This window comes from Dermochelys coriacea, chromosome 14, assembly GCF_009764565.3.
Source record: "Dermochelys coriacea isolate rDerCor1 chromosome 14, rDerCor1.pri.v4, whole genome shotgun sequence".
NCBI classification, from domain to species: Eukaryota; Metazoa; Chordata; order Testudines; family Dermochelyidae; genus Dermochelys; species Dermochelys coriacea.
This window is the reverse complement of record NC_050081.1, coordinates 39,881,147-39,906,618: the sequence shown is the minus strand read 5'-3', so window position 1 is coordinate 39,906,618 and position 25,472 is coordinate 39,881,147. Positions and strand designations below refer to the sequence as shown.

The following is a 25,472-nucleotide window of genomic DNA, read 5'->3' as shown; positions in this document are numbered from 1 at the left end:
AGAGTGCTGTGCCTTAGTGTGGGCCTTGCAGAGTTGGGAGTATATAATTGGAGGATCCAAAGTCATAGTACAGACGATACATTCCCCATTGAAATACATAATATCAGGAAAGGCACAGGAGGGGCAGGTAACTAATCCTACATTGGTACAATGGACTCTGGCCCTTGTAAATTGAGAGATAACTGTAGAAAAGGGAAAGATGCTATCTCCTGTACCATATGGCCTTGTAGTGCAAGGACAGGAGCATGAGTGTCCCCTGCCAGAGTGACCAGTGAAATCAGGATTTCCCCTACAGAAAACTCAGGAGAAAAATGCACAAATCTGTTTTGTGGATGGGTTGAACTATTTTAGTGCTGGGAGAGCTAAAATAGGATTTGGAGCTGTAAAGGTAAATACCAACCAGGAACTAAAGGACCAGTAAGGTCACACTCGGCACAAGCTGCAGAAGTGGTGGTGGTATTGAAGGGGTTACAGGGGGAGGATCAGGAAGCCACCCTGGCAATTTTTACCAATTCGGACTGGGTGTGCTGAGCAGTAGTGGTGTGGCTACACATTTGCACAATGAGGAGTATGTGGCCAGAAGATGGAAATCCAGTCGATCATGAACAATACTGGGAGCAAGTGGCGGTTTTAATAAGAGGCAGAAAGGGAGACACTCATGTAACACATGTGAGGGCACATCGGAAACCAGGGAGTGAAGAAGGATTTTGGAATAACAGGGTGGATGTTAACACCTTGTTAACACAAAGCAAGGAAAAGGAGGTAATCAATGTAGTAATCAGAGCACGAAGGCAGGTGACAAGCCCAGAGATGTTGGATCACCAAGCCCTACAGGAAGGGGACGAAGAAATTGAGCAATTACTGAAGCACGAAATAATCAGAGGAAAATGGCATGTACACAAAGACCCCGATGGGGTAGTGTGGGTCACTGAGCATGACTCAGACCTTGGGGAACAGCCTAAAAGGTGGCTAGTGCCTAAGAAAGTCAGGACTGAATTGTTTCAATATGTGCACAAGCAAGGGCATTTTGGGGTGGACAGAACTATGGAAAGAGTCAAAGATACTGGGTGGTAGCCCACCTTAAGGGAAGATGTAAAGTGGTGGTGTAATAATTGTTTGCAATGTGCTATGGTCAATGAATACTGCGTACAGATGTGGTCTCCTCATATCAAAAAAGATATACTGGCATTAGAAAAGGTTCAGAGAAAAGCAACTAAAATGATTAGGGGTTTGGAACAGGTCCCATGTGAGGAGAGATTAAAGAGGCTAGGACTTTTCAGCTTGGAAAAGAGTAGACTAAGGGGGGAATAAGACAGAGGTCTATAAAATCATGAGTGGTGTGGAGAAAGTGAATAAGGAAAAGTTATTTACTTGTTCCCATAATATAAGAACTAGGGGCCACCAAATGAAATTAATGGGCAGCGGGTTTAAGACAAATAAAAGGAAGTTCTTCTTAACACAGCGCACAGTCAACCTGTGGAACTCCTTGCCTGAGGAGGTTGTGAAGGCTAGGACTATAACAGGATTTAAAAGAGAACTAGATAAATTCATGGAGGTTAAGTCCATGAATGGCTATTAGCCAGGATGGGTAAGGAATGGTGTTCCTAGTCTCTGTTTGTCAGAAGGTGGAGATGGATGGCAGGAGAGAGATCACTTGATCATTACCCGTGAGGTTCACTTCCTCTGGGGCACCTGGCATTGGCCACTGTCAGTAGACAGGATACTGGGCTGGATGGACCTTTGGTCTGACCCAGTATGGCCATTCTTATGTTCTCATGCAGACCCTCATGTGTGAAAGGATCCCATTACTCAAAGAATTGAGGGTCCATGGGCCCAGTTATAGATAGACTATATTGGACCCCTACCAGTTACCCCAAGGAACAACAAGTATTGTTTGATAAGTGTAGATCCCTTTACAAAATGGATAGAAGCCATCCCAGCAAAGACTAACACAGCTTTGACTACAGCCCAGCAATTATTTAAAGTGGGTGTTTAGCCGGTGGGGTCTGCCCAAGGAAATCAATTTGGACCAAGACCCACACTTCATTGGGGAAACTCTGCAGGAACTGTGTAAAATACTCAGCATTAAGCAAAGATTCCACATTGCGGGACACCCTCAATCCTCAGGACCAGTGGAACAAACTCACCGCACTCTAAAGGAGACTCTCAGAAAAATTGTAAAAGAAAATGGAAAAGATTGGGATGAAAAACTGCTTATGATTCTAATGGCATTAAGGTTGGTCCCAGCAAGTCATGGTTATAGTCCCTTTGTAGCAATGATGGGAAGGAACATGAGAACACTCCCACAGTGGTGGCTTAATGTAGCTATTCCAGATGGTTGACAACCCAAAGTGCTAAATGACCAGCAGATCCAGTCCCTTGTAGAAACATTATCGGAAACCCACAAGACAATAGCAGAACAATTGGACATTAATGTAAAAAAGATGGATAAAAGTCTGGGCTGGGTAAAGAAGCCTGTTGAATCGGAGGTTGGAGATGAGGTGCCGTATCGGAAATTTGCAGAACAAGATCACTCTTTGGGAATGAAATGGGCAGCCCCAGTGAACATTGTGGAAAAGGCCAGCCCAACAGTATACCAGGTAAAAATCTGGTCAAAGAGGCTAAACAAGCCAAAGTTAAAATGGTTCCATTCTTCACAGTTTAAACCATGGAAAGGGGATTTCATGCAGTAACCTCTAATTAGCCCCACCAAGGGTTAGAAAAATGTTTATTTTGTCTTTTAGAATTCTAGGAAAAGGCTGGCACAAGCAGAAAAACACAAATGATCCAGGCACCATGATAAAGAAGCTGCTGTCGCAACTCTGTGTGTATGTGTGTTTTATGTTACATGTTGTTTGTCTGGCTTGTCAACATTCATGCAGTAAATGTATGGAGAAATTATTTCTGAATGATGGTGCAATGTTGGATTGAACCTTCAGTATTCAATCACACCAGCTCTTGCTTGTGTTGGGAAAAGGGGATTGCCCACTGCTATAACATAATGACTGGCGGGCTGTCACCAGAAGCCCCATCCCAGTCTAGGTTGTCATTAATTACTGGATACTCTAACACTGTGATGGGAAATTGCATGAGACCAAAAGCCACAATATATAATATTGACTGCCTTAAGCTTGCACAGAAACAAGAAGTGGTCAATCCTCTTAGGATCCCTGGATTTACCCCAAAATGTGGGCTACTGAAGATCATGGGGTTTGCTTGGCAGCCAGGAGGGAACATTAACATCCTAATGTTAATAGGGTTTAATGAACCTCACCTGCTTCAAATCTGGGACGCAAGGCCCAGGACACTGACTATTCCCTCAGGGCAACAATTGCTGATATCAGGAAACTGCACCAACGCACCTTGGCAGGTGGATATCCAGGACATTGGGGAACTGGGACCCCCAGAATGGATTAAAGAAACACAGGGCAATGAATGTACTAAAAAACAACCTAAAGTTCAATTACAATATCAGTGTCTAACTAATTTTCATAATATCCCTGCCCAACTAGGTGAATGTGTATTGCAAAACATCTGGGTAAAAGTAAGTTTTTAAATAATTGCCACGGAACCTGATATGCAAAAATCAAGATGACACCCATTAAATGGACCACATGTGGTAAAATTGGATCATAGGGAACAAGTTATTATATCACTAATATCTCTAAAACAAATTGAGCTGGATATTACTGAAATGTGTCCAAGATCAGACCTCAATGCGCCCCATAGTACAAACTCTCCAAAAGGGGTGGGCAGCACAGTTAAAATTATGGTATATTGAAAAGTCCATATGGAAGAGATCCCCAAGGAGTTTACTGGAAACTGTTTTGGGTGGGAGTACCCAAGCCGAGGAAATAAGTCAGCAATTGAGCATTCAAATAATCCAGGAAGGCATGCAAGGAAATTTGTCTTTGGAAATAAAAAAGTTGTTGTGGAAAAATGTTCCGGAAGGGGGGAGACAATTAATGGTGTGGTGGAAATCAGTCAGTTTTGCCCTAAATAAAGATCAAATGGTTCTACAAATACCACTTGCTGCTAAGCTGCTGCAGACTCTCGGTCAGGAATTTAATAAGTTTATCCATCTCCATTGTTGTTATAGGAACTGGTGGAGCGTCACTCGCTTAAGACCCCTTCTCACTGTGTAGGGTCGCTACCTGTGTTCTCCGCCAAGTGTAGTGGACTCTCAGTTGTACCTCCCACTCTGGGTTGGAGTGAGGCCACACTGCCTCACTTCGTCACTGGGCTCACAGCCTAGCATAAGGGGAATCAGCAAATCAGTGGTTAGGGCCCCAAGCCCCCTCACTTTTTTTTCCTCCCCATGGTCGAGCGTGAACGCAGTCCCCCACTGCCACAAATTATACAGCTGAGTTTCCTGCATTTGGGGTTAGCACATCCGCAGTGCAATGGATGAGCCTCACCCTGGGAAAACCACCTTCGATATCATGGTATCTCCCCTGCAAGCACCTTAGCAGGCAGATCCATAAGCAGTCTCTAAGCCCCAGCCCTCAGGCAGGGAAGTGCTGGCAGCAGTCTATAGCGCTATAGTGGGGCAGCAGGGGTAGGGGAACACAGGCCCGCCCAACTCCCCTGCCTTCCAGCCCAGGGCCCTAACAGCGGCGGAGTGTCCCATCACGGGGGATTCTTCCGCAACATGCTGACTAGCTGTTAAGCCACAACACCATCAAACTAAACCCCTAGGCTACTTCCTACCCAAGTTCCAGATCAGGCTCCGTGGTCTCAGGTTCCTCCATTTCGTCACGGTCCTCAGCCGCCAGCAGTCCCACTAGCTCCAGCTCCTCCTCAGCCTCGGGTCTCTCCAGGTCCAGGGTGCTGCCTGCCTCGGCACCAGTGTCGGCAGGCAGCAGCAAACATCTGTCTCACTCCCTGGCTCTGCCCCAGCTGAGCTAGGGGCTCCACCTTTGGTTCTTCCTACCCGGCCTTCAACTTCCGAAGGAAGAGCCGAGCCCGGCTGGATTCCACCCACCTGGGTAGAGAGTTGCGTTCCTCCAGCTCTGGGTCGGCGGGAGACCTCACAGCCTCACTACATGCACCCCACCTGCGCTTCAAGCCATTTGGTGGAGCGCAGATCCACTGCTCTTTCTCGGTGTTTACCTTTCCGCCACGCATCTTTCTCCACCAGAGAACTGGCAGGATTTGGAGGCCAGGGTGGGCAAAGGAGATGGACAGGACTGTTCCGGTGTCTCTCCCTGCAAGGGAGGGCGTGGGCACTGGTGCTGAACCAGCTAGTCCTGTCCATGAGCTGGTGCCAGAGCAACACCCTGAGCCCACCCCCAGGGATCCTGGCCCGGATCCAGATGATGGCTCTGGAGTTTTTCTGGCCAGGAATGAACTGGGTCTCTGCAGGGGTCCTGAGTCTTACCCTGAAGGAGGGAAGGTCTGGTCTGCCTTCATAGCCAGATCCATGTCTTCCGCCTCCAGGCCCTGCAGAGACTCCTTTATGGTACAGGTAGTCCGGCATGGAGCAGGCTGGCGCATGGCCTCCTCCGCCACCTCCAAGGGCTCCAATATGACCCGCAGCTCTTTTTCCTTCACCCAAGGGATCTTCTGCGGGACCTCTCCAAGCTGCCGGCCTTCTACAAGGACCTCCTCTGGGCTTGGAAGCTCTTTTCAGCGACCAGGTCCGTTGTGGCCACCGAGGGGGTGAACCTCTTCGTGGAGCCCCTGCTACACAATCTCGATCTGCGTGTGCAGGTGACAGAGTCTCTCTCAGTGCGCAGGAGGTTGGTTCTGACAGAAACCACCAGGGTCGGAGACCTCCTGAACTACGACAGGGGGGACTGGGTGGCTCCCCATGCGCTCAGTCGATGCATGGGGCTCTCCACCCTTCCGACCCCCCTGCGCATACTCCAGGAGTTGGGGGCTGCCTTGTCACCCATTTCTCTCGTCTTCTTGCGGCAGACCCTGCGAGAGGATGCTTCCCACCTACCCCTCATCCAGGCCCTCCGGACCTTTTTATCAGGCCCCTGTTCTATGAACTTCCTTGCTCCCATACTCCAAGCCAGCTATGCTCCCTGCAGCTGGTTCGCTTCCAAATCACATCCAGGCACCAACTGTACACGCTCGTGCTCCGCACATTGCATGTCCTCACCCTCTCATCCCGCCATGACTCCAAGTGGCGGGACTATTTACCACCACCTGTGGAGGGTGAGGAGCCCCGGTGGGCCAGCCTCTATTCCACCTTGGTCCCACGGCCCACCAGAGACATTGGTTGGCAACTCCTTCATGGAGCTGTGAGCACGGGTGTGTATCTGGTGTGGTTCACCCCCATTCCCTAGGCCTGCCCCTTCTGCAGAGTGAGGGAGAACCTGGCACATGCCTACCTCGAATGCACCAGGTGGCAGCCCCTATTCCGGCTCCTCCAGAACCTCTTGTTGAGGTTCTGGCTGCATTTTTCCCCCCCACACCTGTTCATTTTCACACACCCTATCCATGGCCCCACGAAGTCACGAGACCTCCTGATCAACCTCCTCCTGGCTCTGGCCAAAATTACCATCTATAACACCAGCAGGAGGATGTTGGACGAGGGGGTGCTCTGCAACTGTGGAGCCTATTTCTGTTCTTCCCTTGTCTCACGTCTCTGGGCAGCGTTCCACTAGGCAGCGTCCGCTGGTTCCCTTGACAGCTTTGAGGAGCAGTGGGCACTGTCCAGGGTTCTCTGCTCGATGTCTCCATCCGGTACCCTTGTTTTTAACCTGTGACCATCACTCCCGACCCTGTTTTCTCATTAGTTGTCCCACGCAATCAGTTGGAATCCGGGTCCAGAGGTCCCTCCTGCTAGGCTGGGGGAGGGACCTTTAGAAGTGGGCGGGCTTGCACCCACCCACCTCCCAGGATATCTAATAAGGTCTCACTATATGCATCCCACCCGCGCTTCAAGCCATTCGGAGGAGCGCGGGTCCACTGCTCTGTCTCGGTGTTTACCTTTCTGCCACTCATCCTTCTCCGCCAGAGAACTGGCAGGGTTTGGAGGCCAGGGTTGGTGAGTGGCTAGGGAGATGGACAGGACTGCTCCAGTGTCTCTCCCTGTGGTGGAGGGCACTGGTGCTGCACCAGCTAGTCCTGTCCATGCTCTGGCACTGGTTCAACACCCTGAGCCCAGTTGCAGGGATCCTGGCCAGGCTCCAGAGGACAGCTCTGGAGTTTTTCTGGCCAGGACTGCACTGGGTGTCCGCTGGGGTCCTGAGTCTTCCCCTGGAGAAGGGAGGACAGGACCTGGTCTGCCTTCATAGCTAGGTCCATGTCTTCCACCTCCAGGCCCTGCAGAGACTGCTTTATGGTGCAGGTAATCCAGTGTGAAGCACGTTGGAGCATGCCTTCCTCCGCCACCTGCTCCTCCTCCCTCTCTGCAGTCTGCTCTGGATGGGTACCACGTGTGCATCTTTGCATATGGGCAAAACAATGTAATATCGGGCTATTAAGAAAGAGATCCTGTCCTATTAGCACCCACTATCACAGATAAAGAAACAGATCGTAAAACGGTTAAAGAAAACTTAATTTGATGGCATCTGTCTGGCAAGAAATCTCTTATCAATAGTTGTGGTTGTGAAATTCTCATTTCTTTATTGTTTTGTCTTTATGGTCCCCACTTCTCTATTGTTTGTCCGGTCTCTGCTTGGTTCTTTGTTTCTGTCAGTGACATAATTGATTTTGCTAGGTGTAAATTAAGGTGGTGGGGTATGAATGGTTAGAGAATTTTGTTACAATGTGTTAGGATTGGTTAGATAGATTTCAGTACAATGATTGGTTAAAGTCTAGCGAAGCAGGATTCAAGTTTCACTGTATAAACTGGGGTCCAAGAAGGAGACCAGCAGAAAGAAAGAACAAAAGAAGATGACAACACAGCCTAAGATCTAAGCTGCTAAGAATCCTCTGCACGACTGTGACCTCCAGCAACCAGCTGGGACTGACCTTGCCTGGCCTGGCCGGCTGGGAAAGGCCGCCTGCCTGATCAGGACTGGTGAGCAGAGCACTGTATGTTTAGCATGTGTATTCTGCTTGGTAATGGTCAATAAACAGAGGACAAGGATATTACAGTGGGAGGCTCTTTCACTGGTAAAAGGTCCTGCAAACCCGCCAAGTGTTAAGCCTTTGCCCTAGGAACTGGGTAAAGGTGGTGGGAATTGGGTGTGTGACTTCTGCCGAGGCCCTCAGCTGCCTGCATATAGGTGATGGCTGATGCCCTTCATAACCTGAGACCCAGGAGGAGGATGCGAGCAAGTGACACTTTGCCTGGGAAGCAAAACAAAGACCGGAGGAGGAGCAAGGGATGTGAGGGAGGCCAGGCAGCGGGATCCAGGGCAGTCTGCTGTGTGGGACTGGAAGAGGGGGAGCCTAGGGCATCTGGCTCCGGGGTCCCCCAAGATGGACTTTGCTGAAAGTCACTGATTTCTGTGCTAACAATATCTGTTCTACTCCATGTTCCTATTGACTAATAAACCTTGTTTTACAACACTGGCTGAGAGTCATGGCTGACTGCGGAGTTGGGATGCAGGGCCCTATGGCCTCCCCAGAGGTCCTGTCCAGGAATACGCCCCATGGGGAAGTGTACGGTGTGAACAGGGATGCTGAATACTCCAAGGTCAGACCAGGAAGGCCGTAGCCAAGGTGGCTTTCTGCCCTGGACAGCATGCCCTGAGGGGAGTCACGCCACCCCAGAGTCCTGGCTGGCTTCATACAGAACAGTTCCAGAGCAACGGACCTGTGGCTCCCTGACAACTGGTGGTAGCAATGGGATAAACTGTACCCCGTGGACAAAGCATCCTGCAGTGAGTGACGGAGGAGCAGTAGAACAAAGGGGGATTAGCGAGAGCCAAGAGTGCTGAAGGCTCAGAGAGGTGCGGTTCCAGGAGGTAGAGGAGCCTATGGCTTAACCCCAAGAGTGGACCCCCGAGAAGGGCTGTCGCACTGAAGCGGTTCCTCCCAGGGATCGTGGGGAACTGAGAGAGTACGGGCCTGTGAGTCTGTGACCCACGTGGGAACAGCGTGGAGATGGCCTATCACCATCTCCTTAAGGAGGACATTGTAGAGCTGTGCAGAGAGAGGGCTGCACATTGGAAAGCTCACTAAGGCACAGCTGATTGCTTAGTTGAAAGAGGAGGATCGCTCTAAGGAGCTAGTTCCTGAGCCAGCTGGGGCCATGACAGAGGCTGGGAGCAGCCAGGCAGCCCCAGGGGCCGCACCGGCCCAGACCCAGCTGAAGCCATGGGTGGGGCTGAGAGCAGCCAGGTGATCCTGGGAACCACCTCCCAGGCCAGCAGGGGATGTTCATGGCCAAGTTCCCCATCGGTGGAGCTGAAACTGAAAGAACGGGAGGATAGTGAGAGACGGCAAAAGCATGGGGAAGAGCAGAGATGCATGAACTGGCGATGGCAGAGCTGAGAGGCAGAGGGACCCCTACCATGGTGAGTGGGGATGGTCCCAGGGTGGCCAAGCATGCAGGGAATTCCAATATAAAGTTGCTGCCCCAGTTTAAGGAAAGCGAGGATATAGACGCCTTCCTTACTGCCTTTGAGAAGGCCTGCAATGTGCACCAGATTGATCCTGCAAACAGGCTCTGACATCTCATCCCTTTACTGGGTCCCAAGGCCACAGAGATGTTCAGCCAGATAGATGGGGTGGAAGTAGGGGACTATGGACTGTTCAAGCGAACCCTGCTGCTTGTCTTGCTTCTTGTTTTTAATACTGGTATGGACTCAGCATGAGTGCTGGAAATAAAAGGTCTTTTACAGCTGTTGCCTGCGTGCACTCGGGGCCTTGGGTGGTGGTGGTGGGGGTCACTGTCTGAGCCGCAAGGTGGGTGCACTGGGCTATCAGCTGGGCCTTGGCTGTATTGTTGTCTGCTGGAACCAGGTCTCCCTGTGTGAGAGCCTCTCTGCTGCTGTTCATCCAACAGCTCAATCTCCCCCTCCACTGCCAGCTTCTCCTGCCCTGGCAGACACACCCCACACCCAACTCCACTCAGGGGCACGGCCCCTGCATTGCTGGGAGGGGAGGTCACTGCTGTTTGTCTCCAGGGGCCCAAGCAGGGGTACCAAATGTCTAATCACACACACCCAAACACCCCTGCCCCACCCCTTTCCTGAGGCCATACCCCTGCCCCGACCCACCTACTGCATCCCTCCTCCCTTGCTCTCTCCCACCCTCACTCACTTTCACTGGGCTGGGGCAGGTGGTTAGGGTGCACGAGGGGGAGCAGGCTCTGACAGAGGGCTGGGGCAGGGTGGAGTGTGGTCTCTGGGAGAGAGAGTTTCAGTGCAGGAGGGGGCTCAGGATTGGGGCAGTGGGAAAGAGTTTGGGGTGCAGGTTCCAAGAGGAGGCTTAGGGCTGGGAGTTGGGGTGCAGGCTCTGGGAAGGAGTTAGGGTGCAGGAGGAGGCTCAGGGTTGGGGCAGCAGGTTGGGGTGCAGGAAAGTTTGGGGTGCAGGGTCTAGGCGGAGGCTAGGGGTTGGGGTAAAGGCTCTGGGGTGCAAGAGGGGGTGCAGGCTCCAGGAGGGAGTTTGGGTGCAGGAAGGGACTCAGGACTGGGGCACAGAGTTGGGGTGCAGGAGGAGGTTTGGGGTGGGGCAGGGATGTGGGAGAAGGTGCAGGCTCTGGGAGGGAATTTGAGTGCAGGAGGGGGCTCAAGGCTGGGGCAGGGAGTTGGGATGCAGGCTCTGTGAGGGCATCTGGGTGCAGGAAGGGGTGCGGGGTCCGGGAGGGGGTGCAGGCTCTGGGAGGGAGCTTGGGTGTGGGAGGTGGCTCCAGGCTGGGGCACAGACTCTGCGATGGAGCTCAGGGCTGAGGCAGGGGTGCAAGAGGAATTCAGGGTGCAGGTTCTGGAAGGGAATTTGGGTGTTGGACGTGGCCCAGGGTTGGGGCAGAGGGGTGGGGTGCAGACTCTGTGAGGGACCTCAGGGCTGGGATAGGGGTATGTGCTCTGGTAGAGAATTTGGGTGCAAGAGGGGGCTCAGGCCTGGGGTGTAGGAGTGGGTGCAGTCTCTGAGGCAATTTGGGTGCTGGAGGGGCTATGGGCTGGGGCAGATGGTTGGGTGCAGGAGGGGTTGTGGGGTCCAGGCTCTGGGAGGGGCTTCAGCACTGGGGAAGGGTTATGGAAGGAGGTGCGGGCTCTGGGAGGGAGTCTGGGGGCAGGAGGGGGCTCTGGGCAAGGGAGGGGGCGGGGTCTCGGGGGGGCGGGAGTGGGAGGGGTCTCTGATAGGCGGCTCGGGGCGCAGTCGGGGAGTGGGGTCTCTGGGAGGGAGTCTGGGGGCAGGAGGGGGCGGGGTCTCTGATAGGGGGCTCGGGGCGCAGGTGGGCATGGGTCTTTGGGAGGGAGCCTGGGGGCAGAAGGGGGCTTGGGCACAGGCGGGGTCTCTGGGAGGGGCTCAGGGCTCAGGCAGGAGGTGGGGTCTCTGGGAGGGAGTCTGGGGGCAGGAGGGGGCTCGGGGCGCAGGCGGAGGTGGGGTCTCTGGGAGGGAGTCTGGGGGCAGGAGGGGGCTCAGGGCTCAGGCAGGAGGTGGGGTCTCTGGGAGGGAGTCTGGGGGCAGGAGGGGGCTCGGGGCGCAGGCGGAGGTGGGGTCTCTGGGAGGGAGTCTGGGGGCAGGAGGGGGCTCGGGGTGCAGGCGGGGGCGGGGTCTCTGGGAGGGGGCACAGGAAGGGGCGGGGTCTCTGGGAGGGAGTCTGGGGGCAGGAGGGGGCTCGGTCGGGGGCGGGGTCTCTGGGAGGGGGCACAGGAAGGGGCGGGAGGGGGCTCAGGGCGGGGGCAGGGTCTCGGGGAGGGAGTCTGGGGGCAGGAGAAAAGGAGTACTTGTGGCACCTTAGAGACTAACACATTTATTAGAGCATCAGCTTTCGTGAGCTACAGCTCACTTCATCGGATGCATCACGAAAGCTGATGCTCAAATAAATGTGTTAGTCTCTAAGGTGCCACAAGTCCTCCTTCTCTTTTTGCGAATACAGACTAACACGGCTGCTACTCTGAAACCTGGGGGCAGGAGGGGTCTCGGGGCGGGGGCGGGGTCTCTGGGCGGGAGGGGGCTCGGGGCTGCTCGGCAGCGGAGTGAGGCTGAAGCAAGCTCTCTGCCTGCCGTAGCTCCGGCCAGCGCCGAGAAGCACAGCTGCGCATGCGCCTATGGCCGATGCCATACACGGCTATCAGCGGCCGCCATTTGTTTGTACGGCGGACACGTGACTCGCAGCGACAGTGGGGAGCCAGAGGAGCTGCCACGGGATGGGGCAATAGGCTCTCTTGGCGCTTGGAACAAACCGCGCAGGCGCGATAAGTACCTACCGCGGGCTGCCGAACGGGGGTGCCATCTTCTCGGGGAGAGTCTGTGCTGCACATGGGCGAACCCAGCTGTCAGATGCCATCTTGTCACTCGGCTTTATTCAAGCTGCGCGCGCGCACTGAGCAGGCTTGGGCGGTGCTAGGAAAGGTTTGAGCCGTGTCACGCTCCATGGTGTACGGCAGCTGCTCAGGGCCAGTCTAGCCCCTCTCCCTAAATGGAACAATGGTCTCTGCCCGACCGCCTGAGGGAACAGAACAGTTCCCGCCGCGTAGAGCGCGCCCAAGGGCGTCCCCCCCCCCAATATGGAATGGAACAGTCCGGCCCTCTCCCTCCAGGGGCAACAAAGCAGCCTCGACCCCTCTCACATGGGACGGGACGGTCTTGTCTGGGTTCCAGGCCGCTGATTGGCGGACGGATTACGTGACGTAAGAAAGACGATGCACTTTCCGTACAGGAAAATGGCCGCGCCTACCTGTAATGTAGGGGCCGTACAAGAAGACGGCGACGGTGACAGGAGCGCGTCTTGTCTCGTTCGCTCATTGGCTCGGCGTATGCCACGCCCTTGTCGCGGACCCGGACTCAGAGGCAGCCCCTCGCTCTGATTGGGCCGCAGCTCCCGAACCTATCGCTGTACGCGATCATGGCGGCGCCCGCTGGTGACAAAGGCCACTTCCGGTCCTGCGCACTCTGGGGAGGAGGGGGAAATCGGTTTTTCCGGTGCTGGGCTTTGGAGGAGGAACCAGGAGGTGGGTGAGCGCGCGAGGGCTGGGGGGCGGGGCAGGGCCTGGGGTGTCGGGGGGGGCCCTTGGGGTCGGGGAGGATCTGTGGGGCGGGAACAGGGCCTGGGGGTGGAGGATCTGCGGGGCGGAATGTGGGGGTTTGGAGGATCTGTGGAGTGCGGGGGTTTGGAGGATCTGTGGGGCTCCGGGCGGAGGGGGGACAGGGCCTGAGGATATGGGGTGGGTAAGGGATGTGTATAGATATAGGATAGGGTAAGGTCTGGGTCTGGGGTGGAGTGATATGGGATGGGTAGCAGGGTGGGGGGGGATATAGGGTGGCTCCCAGGGACTGCGAGAGGTTTGGATATGGGATTTCTACAGGATGGGGCCTGTGTGCCAGGGTAGAGTGAGGGGCAAGTACAGTATGGGGATGGGGCAGATGCTGGATCCCAGGATGCGTGAGGGGCCATAGAGGAAAAGCACTAGGTATGTGGTAGGGTGATATAGGGCAGGCTCTGTTTACTGGCTGGGGCATATAGAGAGTAGGATTGGCATTGGGGGTGGGTACTGGGCCTGGCATGGAGATTGGGCTATAGAGTGGATACTGGGGGTGGATCCAGCACTCACCATTCTATCTCCCCATGCAGGCACTGCCCCCTGGGACTGAGGGACCCCCTGCACTGTGGGGGTTACTCCCGTGACTCTCCCCTGCCCCCCGGGATGCACCCTGCCCTCAGGCCCCCCCACAGCTCTGATCCCCAACCCAGGCAGTGACCTACCCCCATGGCCGCCACAGTAGAGAGCAACATCATTGTCTTGGACGATGAGGAGGAGGGGCTGCCACCACCTATTCCCAGGGAGCCCCCAGGGCCCGCCCCTGCCTCCCCACAGCCTAATGGGACCCCTACCAAGAAACCAGATCCCCTGGCCCAGCATGCTGGCAGCTTCAAGGCTGAGAACGAACGGCTCTTTGGAGAGGTGAGTGCCCCTGGCAGAGTCCCCATCGCCCATGTATGGCCTTCTCTGGCCATGTATCCTTGTTCTCTCCCGCCTCCACATATACCCCTCCCATAGCCATGGACTTCTGTGTCCCTTCCCCATATCCCCCACCCTGCATCTTGTTCCCTGAGCCAGCCTGTCCCTGCTCTGGGGCTGGATCTGAGCTGGCACCCCCTGGAGGGGAAAGGCCTGGTTTCCCATTCCCCACTCCCTAAGCCAGCTCTGGGACCAGATTGGAGCCAGTGCCCCCTAGAGGGGAAAGGCCCTGTGGGCCGCTCCCTGCATCTCTGAACCAGCCAGTCCCTGCTCTGGGGCTGGATCAGAGCCGGTACCTCCCATGTCTCATTCCTCAGCCAGCTGGCCTGTGAGGCTTGGAGCTTGCTCTGCCCTGGCTAAATCTGCTGGGCTGATCCTGCCCTGTGGGTCTGAGCCCAGCCCACTCCCTCTGTTGTAAAAGGGGCTTGGGAGGGAGGCCTGTGTGGCCCGAAGCATGAACAGCGCGTGGCTTTGGGCTCTGGGGTGGGAGTGTGCAGATCTCCAGGGCTGACCCAGCTGAGGGGAAGAGACTCTGGTTTTGGTTCTTTATCAAACCCTGGGAACTGAAAGTGAAAGTGCTCAGGGAGGCGTTTCTGTGAACAGGGGTCCTGTCCCCCCAAGCCCTCTCCCCTGAGCCTGGTCCACTCACCAAAACGCCCTGTGACTCCATAAGTGCCTTGCTGCTCTGGGCTCTGCGCCCCTCGGTCCCCTGACCCTGCTGGCCATGTGACCACCTCTGTGTCCTGTGAGCATGTGTGCCTCTCTACCCTCCAGCCCTAGCTCTGTGTCCACCTGGTCTGGACACCCATTCTCTCTTCCGCCTAGTCCTAGAGTGCTGGCACCCATCTGACCCTTCCCCCCATATCTCTCTCTTCAGTTCCTGGAGTGCTGTAGCCGGCTGACGGAGGAGCACCCCGAGGTGATCCCGTTCCTGGCCAGCCGGCACCAGAAGGCTAGCACCGAGTTCCTGGCCTCAGCCGAGTTTCGCAACGTGCTGGGGCGCTGCCTGACACGTGTGCAGAGTAAGCGCAGCAAAGTCTACGTCTACATCAATGAGCTGTGCACTGTGCTCAAGGCCCACACACAGCGCCGCAAGCTGGCGCTCAGCTCAGCCCCAGCCCCCCCCACCCCCTACCAGCAGGAGCCAGTGGCGCCCGAGGGGGAGGGGACGTCAGGACAGCGTGGCACTGGCTCCAAGCGGCAAATCCGCTACCTGGAGAACCTGCTGCGTGTCTACATGGGGGAGATCCGGCGTCTGCAGGAGCGGGAGCTGGACCTGGCTGAGCTGGACAGCGAGGACTCCACCTACCTGCAGGAGAGCCGGCTCAAGCGCAAGATGATGCACATCTTTGAGCGCCTGTGCCAGCTCAAGCAGTGCAGCAGCCTGACAGGCCGGGTGATCGAGCAGCGCATCCCCTACCGGGGCACCCGCTACCCTGAGGTCAACCGGCGCATCGAGCGCTTCATCAACCGGCCCGACGTCTTCCCCGACTACACGGACATCCTCAAGGTGATCCAGAAGGCCAGCGCCCGCCACAGCCTGGGCCTGGCCAAGCGCCAGATGCAGAGCATGGCACTGGATGCCTTTCGCGAGGTGGGCAACCGCCTGCAGGAGCGGCGCCACCTCGACCTGGTCTACAACTTCGGTAGCCACCTCACCGACCAGTACCGGCCTGGTGAGAGCACTGGGGGATGGGGGGGCCATAGTGACCAGTACCGGGCTGGTAGGGGTGGGGTGGGGGGTGTAATGACCAGTACTGGTCTGGTGAGAACGTGGGGGGAGTGGGGAAGGGATGTGTACTGACCAGTACCGGTCCGGTGAGGGTTGGGGGATGTACCAACCAGTACCGGCCCGGTGAGGGAGGGAACGGGGGGACATATTGACCAGTGCAGGCGGGACATACCGATTGTTGCCAGCCTGGTGAGAGCATTCAGGGTGGTGCGGGGGCTTCATTGGTTGGGGAAGGCCAGATGAGGCCCTGCCCAATCATCGTAGAGAGAAGGGCAGGTGGGGTTATTCCGGGTTGGGGGCAGAAGGGGGACTGTTTCCACTTGGGGCCCCTCTGACCCCCCCCCCCCCATGTGCAGACACTGATCCCGCCCGGAGGGACTCTGCACTGGCCCGGCGGCTGCGGGAGAACCGAGAGGTGGCGCTGACACGGCTGGACAGCGTTGTCTCGCGCTATGCCCAGCTGCAGGACGAGAGCGAGGAGGAGGAGCGTGTCCGCAAGAGAGCTGCCCAAGCCCGTGGCAACGCTGCCCCCCGGCAGGAGGGGCTGCTGCCTCTACCCTGTCCCATGGCGCCAGACCCAGGGGCAGGGCAGCCCCACACACAGGTGAGGTGGGGTGCATACGGCAGTGTGCACCCTGTGGGGGGATAGAGCTCCCAAGCTGTGCCAAGCACTTTGCCCAGCCCCCTGCATGGGGAAGGGAGTACTTCGGCTCCTCTGTGTGGGGGTGAGGTGGAGGGGAACGGGGATGACGACGAAGCGAGTTTGTAGACAGCCCTGTGGGGACACGGCTGGCATAACGCCCTATTCTCCACCCTCCCCAGGGCAGCCCCAGCGCAAGCACCGCAAGCCAAGGGGCACCTGTGGTCAGTGAGGAGGAGGAGGATGACGACGACTCGGAGGCGGAAGAGCCCTCATCAGACACAGACATTGAGGAGGAGCTGCAGCAGAGCCAAGAAGGGGGGGAGGAGGAAGAAGAGGATGCAGTCATGCAAGGTACATACCTCACAGAGCCAGGACTCCAGGGTTCTATCCCAGCTCTGGTAGGGGAGTGGGGTCCATTGGGTAGAGTAGGGGGGGCTGGAAGCCAGGACTCATGGGTTCTATCCCAGCTCTGGGAGGGGAGTGGGGTCCAGTGGGTAGAGCATGGGGGCTGGGAGCCAGAACTCCTAGGTTCTGTCCCCTGCTCTGTGATTGGAGTGGGGTCTAGTGGGATGTAATGGTTGGAGCAGAGAGACTAGGAGCCAGGACTCTTGGGTTCTACTCTATGGTGACTCTCCCAGATGCGGAAGCAGCAGGTGAGGACACGGCCGGGGACCAGGAGGACCAGTGCATGGAGTTGGGTCTGGAGCCACTGCCATGCTCATCAGGCGGGGAGGATCTGGAGGACGAGGAGGATGAGGAGGACGAAGAGGAGGATGAAGAGGAGGAGCCCCTGCCCCTTGCAGAGGGCGAGGGACTTCCGTCCCCCAAGGAGGGGCCACCATTCAGCCCGGTGCAGGAGCTGTTTGTGCTGGAGATTGAGGCGCTGCCCCTGGAACTCAGCGAGACACCACCCCCCTCCCCCCAAATCCCAGGGGGCTCTGAGGCCACCCCCAAGGCCACCCCCTCGTCCCCAGAGCCCTCTGAGGCCACCCCACTGGGCTCCGCCTCCCCCGAGACGGTTTCTTCCCAGACTGAGCAGGAGGTCTCCCCGAAGGAGCCTGCTAGTTTTGCGGTGAAGCAGGAGGGAGGCGGCATGGGGGACTCCGGGCTTCGGACTCAGCCTCCTGCCAAGAAAAGGCAGCTGTCTGCCCCCAGGAGCCCCCTTGCCCGGCCCTTGGAGAACGGGGGCAGCATCATCAGCTCCACCAGCTTCAACGGCAGTGCTGGGCCCCCAGCCTGCAAGAGGGGACGCCAGGAGCTGCCCTGTGGCAACAGGTGGGGGTAAGGGGAGACACGCCAGGCCAGGCAGTGTGTGAGGTGGGGGGAGCTCTGTGTGTCAGGTGAGGAGACAACAGGGGAGAAGGAAGTGGGCCCTGCGCATCAAGGAGGGGATGCTGGGCTGTAGCTGACATTGTGGTTCCCTCTCTTGTCCTGCTCCTGACTGCGAACCACAGCAATGGGTGAGGGTCTTTGAATGCAGGGCCTTGGTGGGACAGTCACTGTCAGGGTGTGGTGGCCACTCCAGCCCATCCGTGTCCAGCCATCCCCAGTGGCTGAAGGGGGCTGGGAGCAGAGCCTGTTCCTAGGGGCCCATGGGTTCAGGAACCATCTTCCCTCTTGGCCTGCCATGGGGAGGGTGGGCCCTGGTGTGGGGGTGCATTGCGGGAGAAGGGGAACCCTGCCCCTGGTGTGATGGGCTGACTCCAGGTGCCACCCCATGCCATCCCTTCCCCCATGACCCCATCTCTCCTGCCCTTGCCAGCAGCTGCCTCGAGGTTCACAGCATCGGCTCAGAGGATGAGGACTTGGAGCTGCCGCTAGACAGCCTGCTGCCCCGCAGCCCCCTGCCTGACTCCACCCGTGCAGACTCGCCCTTCCAGAGCTTGGTCAGCAGCTCCCAGGGCAGCCCGCAGTTGTGCCAGCGCCTCCTGCCCAAGACCTGCAAGGTGAGGGGCTGGCCGAGGTGGGGGGTGAGTGGGGATGCCAGTTTGGGTGAGAGGTGGCCTGACCATGTGTCCCTGTCCTGCTCTCTCCCCAGACCAGCGTGGCGACTCAGTGTGACCCGGAGGAGATCATCATTCTGTCAGACTCGGATTAGACCCCCTGTCTGCCCAGGGGGGCTGGAGACTCTGGGGAGCAGGGAGGGCAACAGGGTTTGTTTGTGGCTGGTTCTGGGGTGGGTTTAAGGGGGTGGAGCAGAGCCCCCCCATCTCTTGGGCTGCCCCTCCCTCTTTGTACAAAAGAAACGTTTAAAAACAAACAAAAAAAACCCGAAAAATAAAATCATTTTCTTACTCAGCAGCTGCTGGCTCTGGGCTGTGACTGAGCTGGGGGGCGGTAAAGGGACATGGGAGGAGGGGCAGGTGGCTCTGTGTGGGGAGGGGTCCAGGCTGTGACTGTGCTGGTGGGGCAGAAAGGGGACATGGGAGGAAGGGCCTGGGGGGCAGGTGGCTCTGTGGGGGGAGGGGCTGTGACTGAGCGGGGGGGGCGCTAAGGGGTAAAAGGCCTGGGGGGCAGGTGGCTCTGTGAGGGATGGGGGGGCTGGCCTGTCCCTGGGCGGGGCGCAGCTGACTTGGGCGGGGACTAGACGGGGAGGCTCCGCCCCTTTCCGGCCCTGTCTGTCACGGAGGAAGGAGTTAAAGAGTAGGTGGAGCCGTCGGAGGCCACTTTTCCCAGGGAAGGAACTGCGCCTGCGCAACGCTGATCCCTCTAAGGCTCGGAATTTAAAGGTGAAGTTGTGTTGTCGCCGGCGTTGGCTCAGCGGCAGAGAGTGGCGACTGGGCCTGCCCCTTTAAGAGAAAGGAGTCACGGGGCTCCACGCTCAGTGCTGGGCCGCGTTAAAGGGGAGGGCGGGGTGTCGGCGGACAATGCCCCCGTGGCAGCCTGCAGGCGATGGCACCTGCCCCTTTAAACCAGGCAGGGGCGGGGCCGGGCCGGGCCCGGGCCCGGGGACTGGGGGGAGGAGGGTGAGTAACAAGATGGTGGCGGCGGCCTGAGAGACCCGGAGCGTGAGCGGGGGCGGGCGAGGGCTCTGTGGGCAGAGGGGCGGGGGGGTGACATGAGGGGGGATGGGCCCGAGGGCTCTGTGGGCAGAGAAGCAGGGAGGCGCTGGGGGGTGACATGAGGGGGGAGGGGTCTGTGTGCAGAGGGCCTGGGGATTGGGGCACTGTGGGGGAGGCCAGTTGGCTTTGAGGTTGAAGGGGGCTAGGGGCAGAGCAGGAGCTGAAAGGAGGGTTGGGAGGTGACATGGCATGGGGGGCACTGGGGCGGCTGGGAAGCAAGCTGGGGGGTATAAGGTGGGGGGCTGTGGGGAGGAGGAGGTGGCTCTGTGCAGGTTGAGATGGACTAGGGGAGGTTTGCAGGAGGGAAGTATAAGGTTGGAGGGTCAGGGGTTGTGATCGGGTGGTGCCTGAGAGTTGGGGGCTGAAGGGGGGGGTTGGAGGAGGTTCTGACCGGAGGGGTGGGGAGTATTAAGGGCAGTTATGTGGGGGGGAGGGGCAGAGAACCATGCAGGGGCTCGGGGGTTACTTTATGATAAGGACATAAGAGTGACCACACTGGGTCCGACCAGTTGTCCATCTAGCCCAGTGGCTGGTGCCAGATGCTTCAGAGGGAATGAACAGAAAGGGGCAGTTACTGAGTGATCCATCCCCTGTCACCCACTCCCAGCTTCTGACACACTCCCTTATTCACTTTCTCCACCCCATTCACGATTTGGTCGACCTCTGTTGTACCCCCTCAGTTATCTCTTTTGCGAACTGAACAGTGCCAGTCATTTTACTCTCTCTCCGTGTACAGAAGCTGTTCCATCCCCCTGATCATTTTTGTAGCCCTTCTTTGTACTTTTTGCAATTCCAATATATCTTTTTTGAGATGGCGCGACCAGATCTGCCTGCAGTATTCAAGATGTGGGCATACCATGGAAGCAGTACTATGGAGGCAGTACTATAGACAGGCAATATGACCTTTTCTGTCTGATTATCTATTCCTTTCCTAACGGTTCCCAACATTCTTTAGTTTTTTTGACTGCCGCTGCACATTGAGTGGATGTTTTCAGAGTACTATCCACGACTCCAAGATCTCTTTCTTGAGGGGTAACAGCTAATTTAGACCCCATCATTTTATATGTATAGTTGGGATGATAGGTTTCAGAGTAGCAGCCTTGTTAGTCTGTATTCGCAAAAAGAACAGGAGTACTTGTGGCACCTTAGAGACTAACAAATTTATTTGAGCATAAGCTTTCGTGAGCTACAGCTCACTTCATCAGATACAATGTGCATTATTTCGCATTTATCAACATTGAATTTCACCTGCCATTTTGGTGCCCAGTCACCCAGTTTTGTGAGATCCCTTGGTAGCTTTGGACTTAACTATCTTGAGTAATTTTATATCATCTGCAAATTTGGCCCCTTCACTGTTCACTCTTTTTCCCAAGGTTTGGGGATGTATGGGGGTTGGGGCAGGGGCTGGTAGGGTTAGGTTGGGGGCGGGGGATATGGGGAGGTATGGGTGGGAAGGGGAGCTGGACATGGGTTGGTTATATAGTAGGAGCAGGAATGGGTGTTGGTGGGGTGGGAGGGTTATAATGGGGGCTAAGGGGAGGGTGTGGAGGAGAAGCTGCGGTTTGGCAATAATGCAGGCAGGGAGAGTGCTGAGGGAAGGGAGGTGGATTGTGATGGGGAAGAGGGGGGCTGGAGGGGGCTCAATATGTGTGATGGGTGCCCCACACACCCCAGTCTCTCTGAGTGCCCTGGTTCTGCTCGCACAACCCAGAAACTATGTCTCTTTGCCTGGGGCTCCTCCCTCACATTGCCAGACACACTTGTATTTCACTGTTCTTTTCAAACGTGCTATAGAAAGCCCAGACAGACCTCAGCCAAGTGCTGCAGGGCTGCGGGTGGTGGTGCTGTGGAGGAGTTAGGAGTTGGGGAAGGTCTTGTCCAAGGGCCGGACCACAATAGGGGTTGGTAAGGATTTTCGTGAGTTGGTTGGTCCCAGAGGTAGAGTTCATGGTGTTTTGTTGGGAATTGCTCTAACCTGGGGGATTGGAACTGGGGCATAATTGTCCCCTATGGTTCATTCCACAAAGGGTTAAATGTCTCAGTGAATCTCCTCAGATCCAGGGCCTGCCCTGCTCCCTGTGCTGGGGGCAGGTCTGGGTCACAGGATCTGTGGGGTGCCCAACCGACAGAAGGCCCCCTCCCTGCCCTGGGGATTTTTGGAACGCAACATCTGAGGAAGGAGGGGAGGGTCTCCTTAGCATCCCATAGAGAGGGTCTCTGGGACACCAGATTGTTAGGGGTGTCTCCCTGCACCCCACAGCTCTAATTCTCTGTCTCTTGCAGGCAGTCCATCCCCAGCACCATGGACCCGGCGTGCGGTGCCATTGTGCATGTGGACTTCCCTGAGATCACCAGTGCCCTGCTGGAGAACCTGAACCAGCAGCGGGTGGAGGGCAAGCTGTGCGACATCTCCATCCACGTGCAGGGCCGGGTGTTCCGGGCCCACCGGGCCGTGCTCGCCGCCTCCTCGCCCTACTTCCATGACCAGGTGCTCCTGAAGAACATGACATCCATTGTGCTGCCCAACGTCATGGACCCGGGCGCCTTTGAGACAGTGCTGGGCTCTGCGTACACCGGCAAGCTGAGCATGGCCTCGGATGAGATTGTCAACTTCCTCACTGTGGGCAGCGTGCTTCAGATGTGGCACATTGTGGACAAGTGCACGGAGCTGCTCAAGGAGGGGCGGGGCACCACTGGCCCCTCACCTTCCTCCTCCTTCCGTGCCCACTCCAGCCGCACCAGCGAGAACCAGTCCCCGAGCAGCAGTAACTACTTCAGCCCCCGGGAGACGGGCGAGGGGCCGGAGCATGGGCCTGCCAAGTACGCGCTGCGAGGGGTGGCTGGCGGCATAGAGCGGGACGGATCGGAGGGGCTGGACGAGGAGGTGATCTTCCAGGCCGAGAAGGGTCCCACCCGCTGCCCCGAGCCCTTCTCCGGCGGCAGCAAGTTCATCCTGGAGGCAGACGACGACGTGAGTGACAGCGGCGGGGATGGGGGGAGCGGGGGGCGGCGCCCAGCCTATGTGCAGCCCAGCATCATGCCCCAGAAGCAGTGGGTATACATCAAGAAGGAGCGGTCCCAGGAGGACTTGGTGCTGACGTGTGAGGAGGACGAGGACCCAGTGGAGGTGGGGCCGGCCCCTGGTGAGCCCCCCCTCAGCATCAGTGACGTGCGTACGCTGACTGAGCCCTCCGGGGCCAAGCTGGAGGAGCAGGTCAACTTCTGCGAGTCCTCGGAGGACTTCCCCTCGCCCTATGAGGGGCTGGAGGAGGGGCCGGGCGGTGGCGGCAGCTTTGCCCAGCGTTCCCTAATGCCCATGGACATGCAGGGCAACCAGATCTTGGTCTTCCCCCCCCAGACCCCTGTGGAGCACGGGGCCGTGCAGCTGGCGGCCGGCTCGGGCGATGGCAACAAGATCTTCATGTGCCACTGTGGCAAGGCCTTCTCCCACAAGAGCATGCGCGACCGGCACGTCAACATGCATCTCAACCTGCGCCCCTTCGACTGCCCCGTCTGCAACAAGAAGTTCAAGATGAAGCACCACCTGACGGAGCACATGAAGACGCACACCGGCCTCAAGCCCTACGAGTGCGACGTCTGTGCCAAGAAGTTCATGTGGCGAGACAGCTTCATGCGCCACAAGGGGCACTGTGAGCGGCGCCACCGCCTGTCCGGGGCGGGTGGGGGACCCAAGAAGGAGCCTGTGGCGGCAGGCGGGGGAGGGGAGGGCGACTGGGCAGTGCTGCGGGAGCCCCAGGCTGCCGGGAGGTCTCCGCGCAGCGAACTGGTCTTCAGCGGGGGGAGCGGGGCAAAGATGTGAAGTGGCGGAGCAGGTGGCGGACGGCCTCCCCCGCCCTGCACATGGACACCCCCTCCTCCCCGACAGACCCAGGGGCACAGACATGCCCCCCCACACCCATCTGAGATCCATGGACTCGCCAGTGACTGGATCCCCACCTGAAGCAGCTAGCTCTTCCCAGGATGCTGTGGGGCAGGGAGGCGGGGGACCGAGGAGTCAGGATGCCCTCTGGGGGTGGGGTGAGATCGGAAGCAGTGATGATTGTACAGACTGAAGTCTCTGTCGGGGTCCTGGGTACTGAATTCCAGGCCCCCACTCCAGTGCCAGGAGGGAGCTGGATTCCTGGGATGTGGCTTTGTGGGTCCATAGCTGTGTACCCTGGGTCCCTGAGGAACTCTTAACACTAACCCCCCTCCTTGCGGGATGGGGGCACCTCCCTCACCCATGATGGGCTAAGGAGACTGGGGGGAGGGTGTGTTTGTGGGGTGTGGCCCCTCTGTGCTGTGTGTAGCAGGCTGACCTGTGGGTCGATGAGTCTGTTCTGTCCCTGTCTGTCTGGCCGTCTGTGATTCACTTTGGTTTTCTCATATGTGTAATGACTGATGCTGAGCTGGAACCTGCAGCCCACCCTCCCATCCCTTCTGGAGGATGGGGCAACCCCAAATCTCCCCTCAGACTACCCTCACCCCTCCTCCCTGGGCCAGTCCCCCTGGACCCCAATTTATGGCCAAACGGCTAATATGATCCTTGGAGGTACAAACAGGGCAGTCATGGGCAGGATGTGATTTTACCTTGTACCTGGCCCTGGGGTAGCCGCCGCTGAGATCCTGTGTCCAGGTCTGGGGCCCGCGCTCCCAGACAGATGGGGATATGTTAGAGAGGGGCTGGAGGAGAGCCCAGACAATGCTGAAAGGTACAAGGTACAGGCCTTGTAGCAATAGACTCAAGTTGCTCACGTGGAGATGGCAAAGGAGTGACTGGATCCCCGCCTTGGAACAGAGCTGTGATTCAAGGGCCCTTTGGCCCAGCAGCCAGAGAGCCAGAGTCTGGAGACCAGAGGCAGGTTTTGACCAGGGAGGGGAATGGGAACACTGCCCAAGGGGGCCACGTTCTGACCAGGATGGGGCGGCTGAGAGAGCTGCTCCAAGCCTAACAGGGTTAGTGCCAGGCAGGTCACTGGGCTGTGTTCTGCCGGGGGCAGATGAGATCTGGCCTTGGGATCTATGAATATCCCCTGCTGGGGGCAGGGCCAGTGTCCGCTTCACCCTATAGTAGGGGTGGGGTCCCCTGCCCCTAAGTGCTAATCCCTCCCAGTCCCTCTCTGGGACAGCACCCCCCCCTTCCATCCCGACTGCCCTCAGGACACCATCCTCTGTGCCCTTTTCTCCATCTCTCCCCTCCCTGGACAACACCCCTCCAGGGATGACTCCCCCAGTTTGGTGCTCCCCCTTCCTCCCTGGTACAAAATCCTCCCCCCACTCCCTAAGCACAGAGCTAACCTGAATGTAGGTACGACGCCCCCTTCCCTGCCAAGGGCTGGGGATGAATGACCCCTGGTTCCATGGGGGGCATTCCAGTGAGAAGGGCAGGCCCCATGGTAGGAGCACCTGATGTTTGTTGTGTGATGTAGTAATCCCCCCATTACAAACTGAACAGGGGCATGGGGATCCCTGCAGTGCACCCCCCACCCCAATGCTGGGCTAGTGGGGAAATCACTGGATTGGGCCTTAGGACTCTCGGGTCCTGTCCCCAGCTCTGGGAGGGGAGTGGTGGCTAGTGGGTTAGAGCAGGGGGGGGGCTGTGAGCCAGGACTCCTGGGTCCTGTCCCTGGTTCTGGGAAGGGGTGGGGGCTAGTGGGTTAGAGCAGGGGGAGGGGCTGGGAGCCAGGATTCCCGGGTTCTCTCCTGTTGTTGTTTTGGGAGTGAGTCCTTCCCTATTCCACCTCTATGCCTGTTTTCCCCACTGCAGCCTGGGGGTGGGGGGGAGGATCACCCGGCTCATTGTGGAGCTGGGTGTGGCCCTTCTGCCTCTGCTCAGAGTGGGGCTCCCCACTCCCTCTTCCCCCTCAGTTCCCGTCTGGTTCAGTTCTTTTGTAACTTGATTCTTTCTTGTTTTTTTTAATGTCTATAAATATTTATTGGTCTGTTTGATGCCCGACTCCTGCTTCTCATTGTGTGCCAGTGCCACTCCAGGAAAGCAC

General features: G+C 57.4%; 3 protein-coding genes, 1 long non-coding RNA gene and 1 pseudogene across 12 annotated transcripts in view; 3 read left to right on the top strand and 2 right to left on the bottom strand.

Moving 5' to 3' along the window:
• Positions 1-4,307, top strand: part of LOC119842579 (zinc finger protein 620-like) — a 35,883-nt gene extending 31,576 nt beyond the window's left edge. The window contains exon 7 of the mRNA XM_043497262.1: positions 2,745-4,307. Coding sequence (XP_043353197.1) covers positions 2,745-2,786 — 42 coding nt within the window. The 3' untranslated portion in view covers positions 2,787-4,307. The remainder of the gene's footprint in view (positions 1-2,744) is intronic.
• Positions 4,308-4,317: 10 nt separating this feature from the next.
• On the bottom strand, positions 4,318-4,464 carry LOC119843425 (annotated as a pseudogene).
• A 3,216-nt stretch (positions 4,465-7,680) lies between these two features.
• Positions 7,681-12,416, bottom strand: LOC122456686. Its single transcript, XR_006275685.1, has 2 exons — positions 12,285-12,416; positions 7,681-9,312 (listed from the first exon to the last, which is right to left on the bottom strand). It is a non-coding gene; the product is annotated as an uncharacterized LOC122456686 (long non-coding RNA).
• DAXX (death domain associated protein) lies at positions 12,032-18,712 on the top strand. Of its 5 annotated transcripts, none has more exons than XM_043497198.1 (8): positions 12,032-13,032; positions 13,649-13,979; positions 14,914-15,712; positions 16,125-16,372; positions 16,591-16,762; positions 17,050-17,686; positions 18,174-18,357; positions 18,450-18,712. In XM_043497198.1, the coding sequence occupies exons 2-8, from the start codon at positions 13,785-13,787 to the stop codon at positions 18,507-18,509; spliced, it is 2,295 nt and encodes a 764-aa protein (XP_043353133.1). In that variant the 5' UTR covers positions 12,032-13,032; positions 13,649-13,784; the 3' UTR covers positions 18,510-18,712. The 5 variants fall into 5 exon arrangements, with proteins under 5 accessions (XP_043353133.1, XP_038226814.1, XP_043353135.1 ...); XM_038370886.2 differs by having other exon boundaries at positions 12,315-13,032; positions 18,177-18,357; XM_043497200.1 differs by having other exon boundaries at positions 12,891-13,028; positions 18,177-18,357.
• Positions 18,713-19,013: 301 nt separating this feature from the next.
• On the top strand, positions 19,014-25,422 carry ZBTB22 (zinc finger and BTB domain containing 22). Of its 5 annotated transcripts, none has more exons than XM_038370908.2 (2): positions 19,014-19,140; positions 21,757-25,422. In XM_038370908.2, the coding sequence occupies exon 2, from the start codon at positions 21,776-21,778 to the stop codon at positions 23,291-23,293; it is 1,518 nt and encodes a 505-aa protein (XP_038226836.1). In that variant the 5' UTR covers positions 19,014-19,140; positions 21,757-21,775; the 3' UTR covers positions 23,294-25,422. The 5 variants fall into 5 exon arrangements, with proteins under 5 accessions (XP_038226836.1, XP_038226834.1, XP_043353142.1 ...); XM_038370906.2 differs by having other exon boundaries at positions 19,032-19,377; XM_043497207.1 differs by lacking the exon at positions 19,014-19,140 and adding an exon at positions 19,369-19,433.
• The last annotated feature ends 50 nt before the right edge of the window (positions 25,423-25,472 follow it).

Excerpts from the sequence above, each read along its gene's own strand:
- DAXX (XM_043497198.1), top strand. The coding sequence starts at position 13,785 with ATGGCCGCCACAGTAGAGAGCAACATCATTGTCTTGGACGATGAGGAG. Across the intron at positions 13,980-14,913 it reads ACGAACGGCTCTTTGGAGAG|TTCCTGGAGTGCTGTAGCCG; the intron begins GTGAGTGCCCCT and ends CTCTCTCTTCAG. Across the intron at positions 17,687-18,173 it reads GAGCTGCCCTGTGGCAACAG|CAGCTGCCTCGAGGTTCACA; the intron begins GTGGGGGTAAGG and ends TGCCCTTGCCAG.
- ZBTB22 (XM_043497206.1), top strand. The coding sequence starts at position 21,119 with ATGTGTGATGGGTGCCCCACACACCCCAGTCTCTCTGAGTGCCCTGGT. Across the intron at positions 21,379-21,756 it reads CCGGACCACAATAGGGGTTG|GCAGTCCATCCCCAGCACCA; the intron begins GTAAGGATTTTC and ends TGTCTCTTGCAG.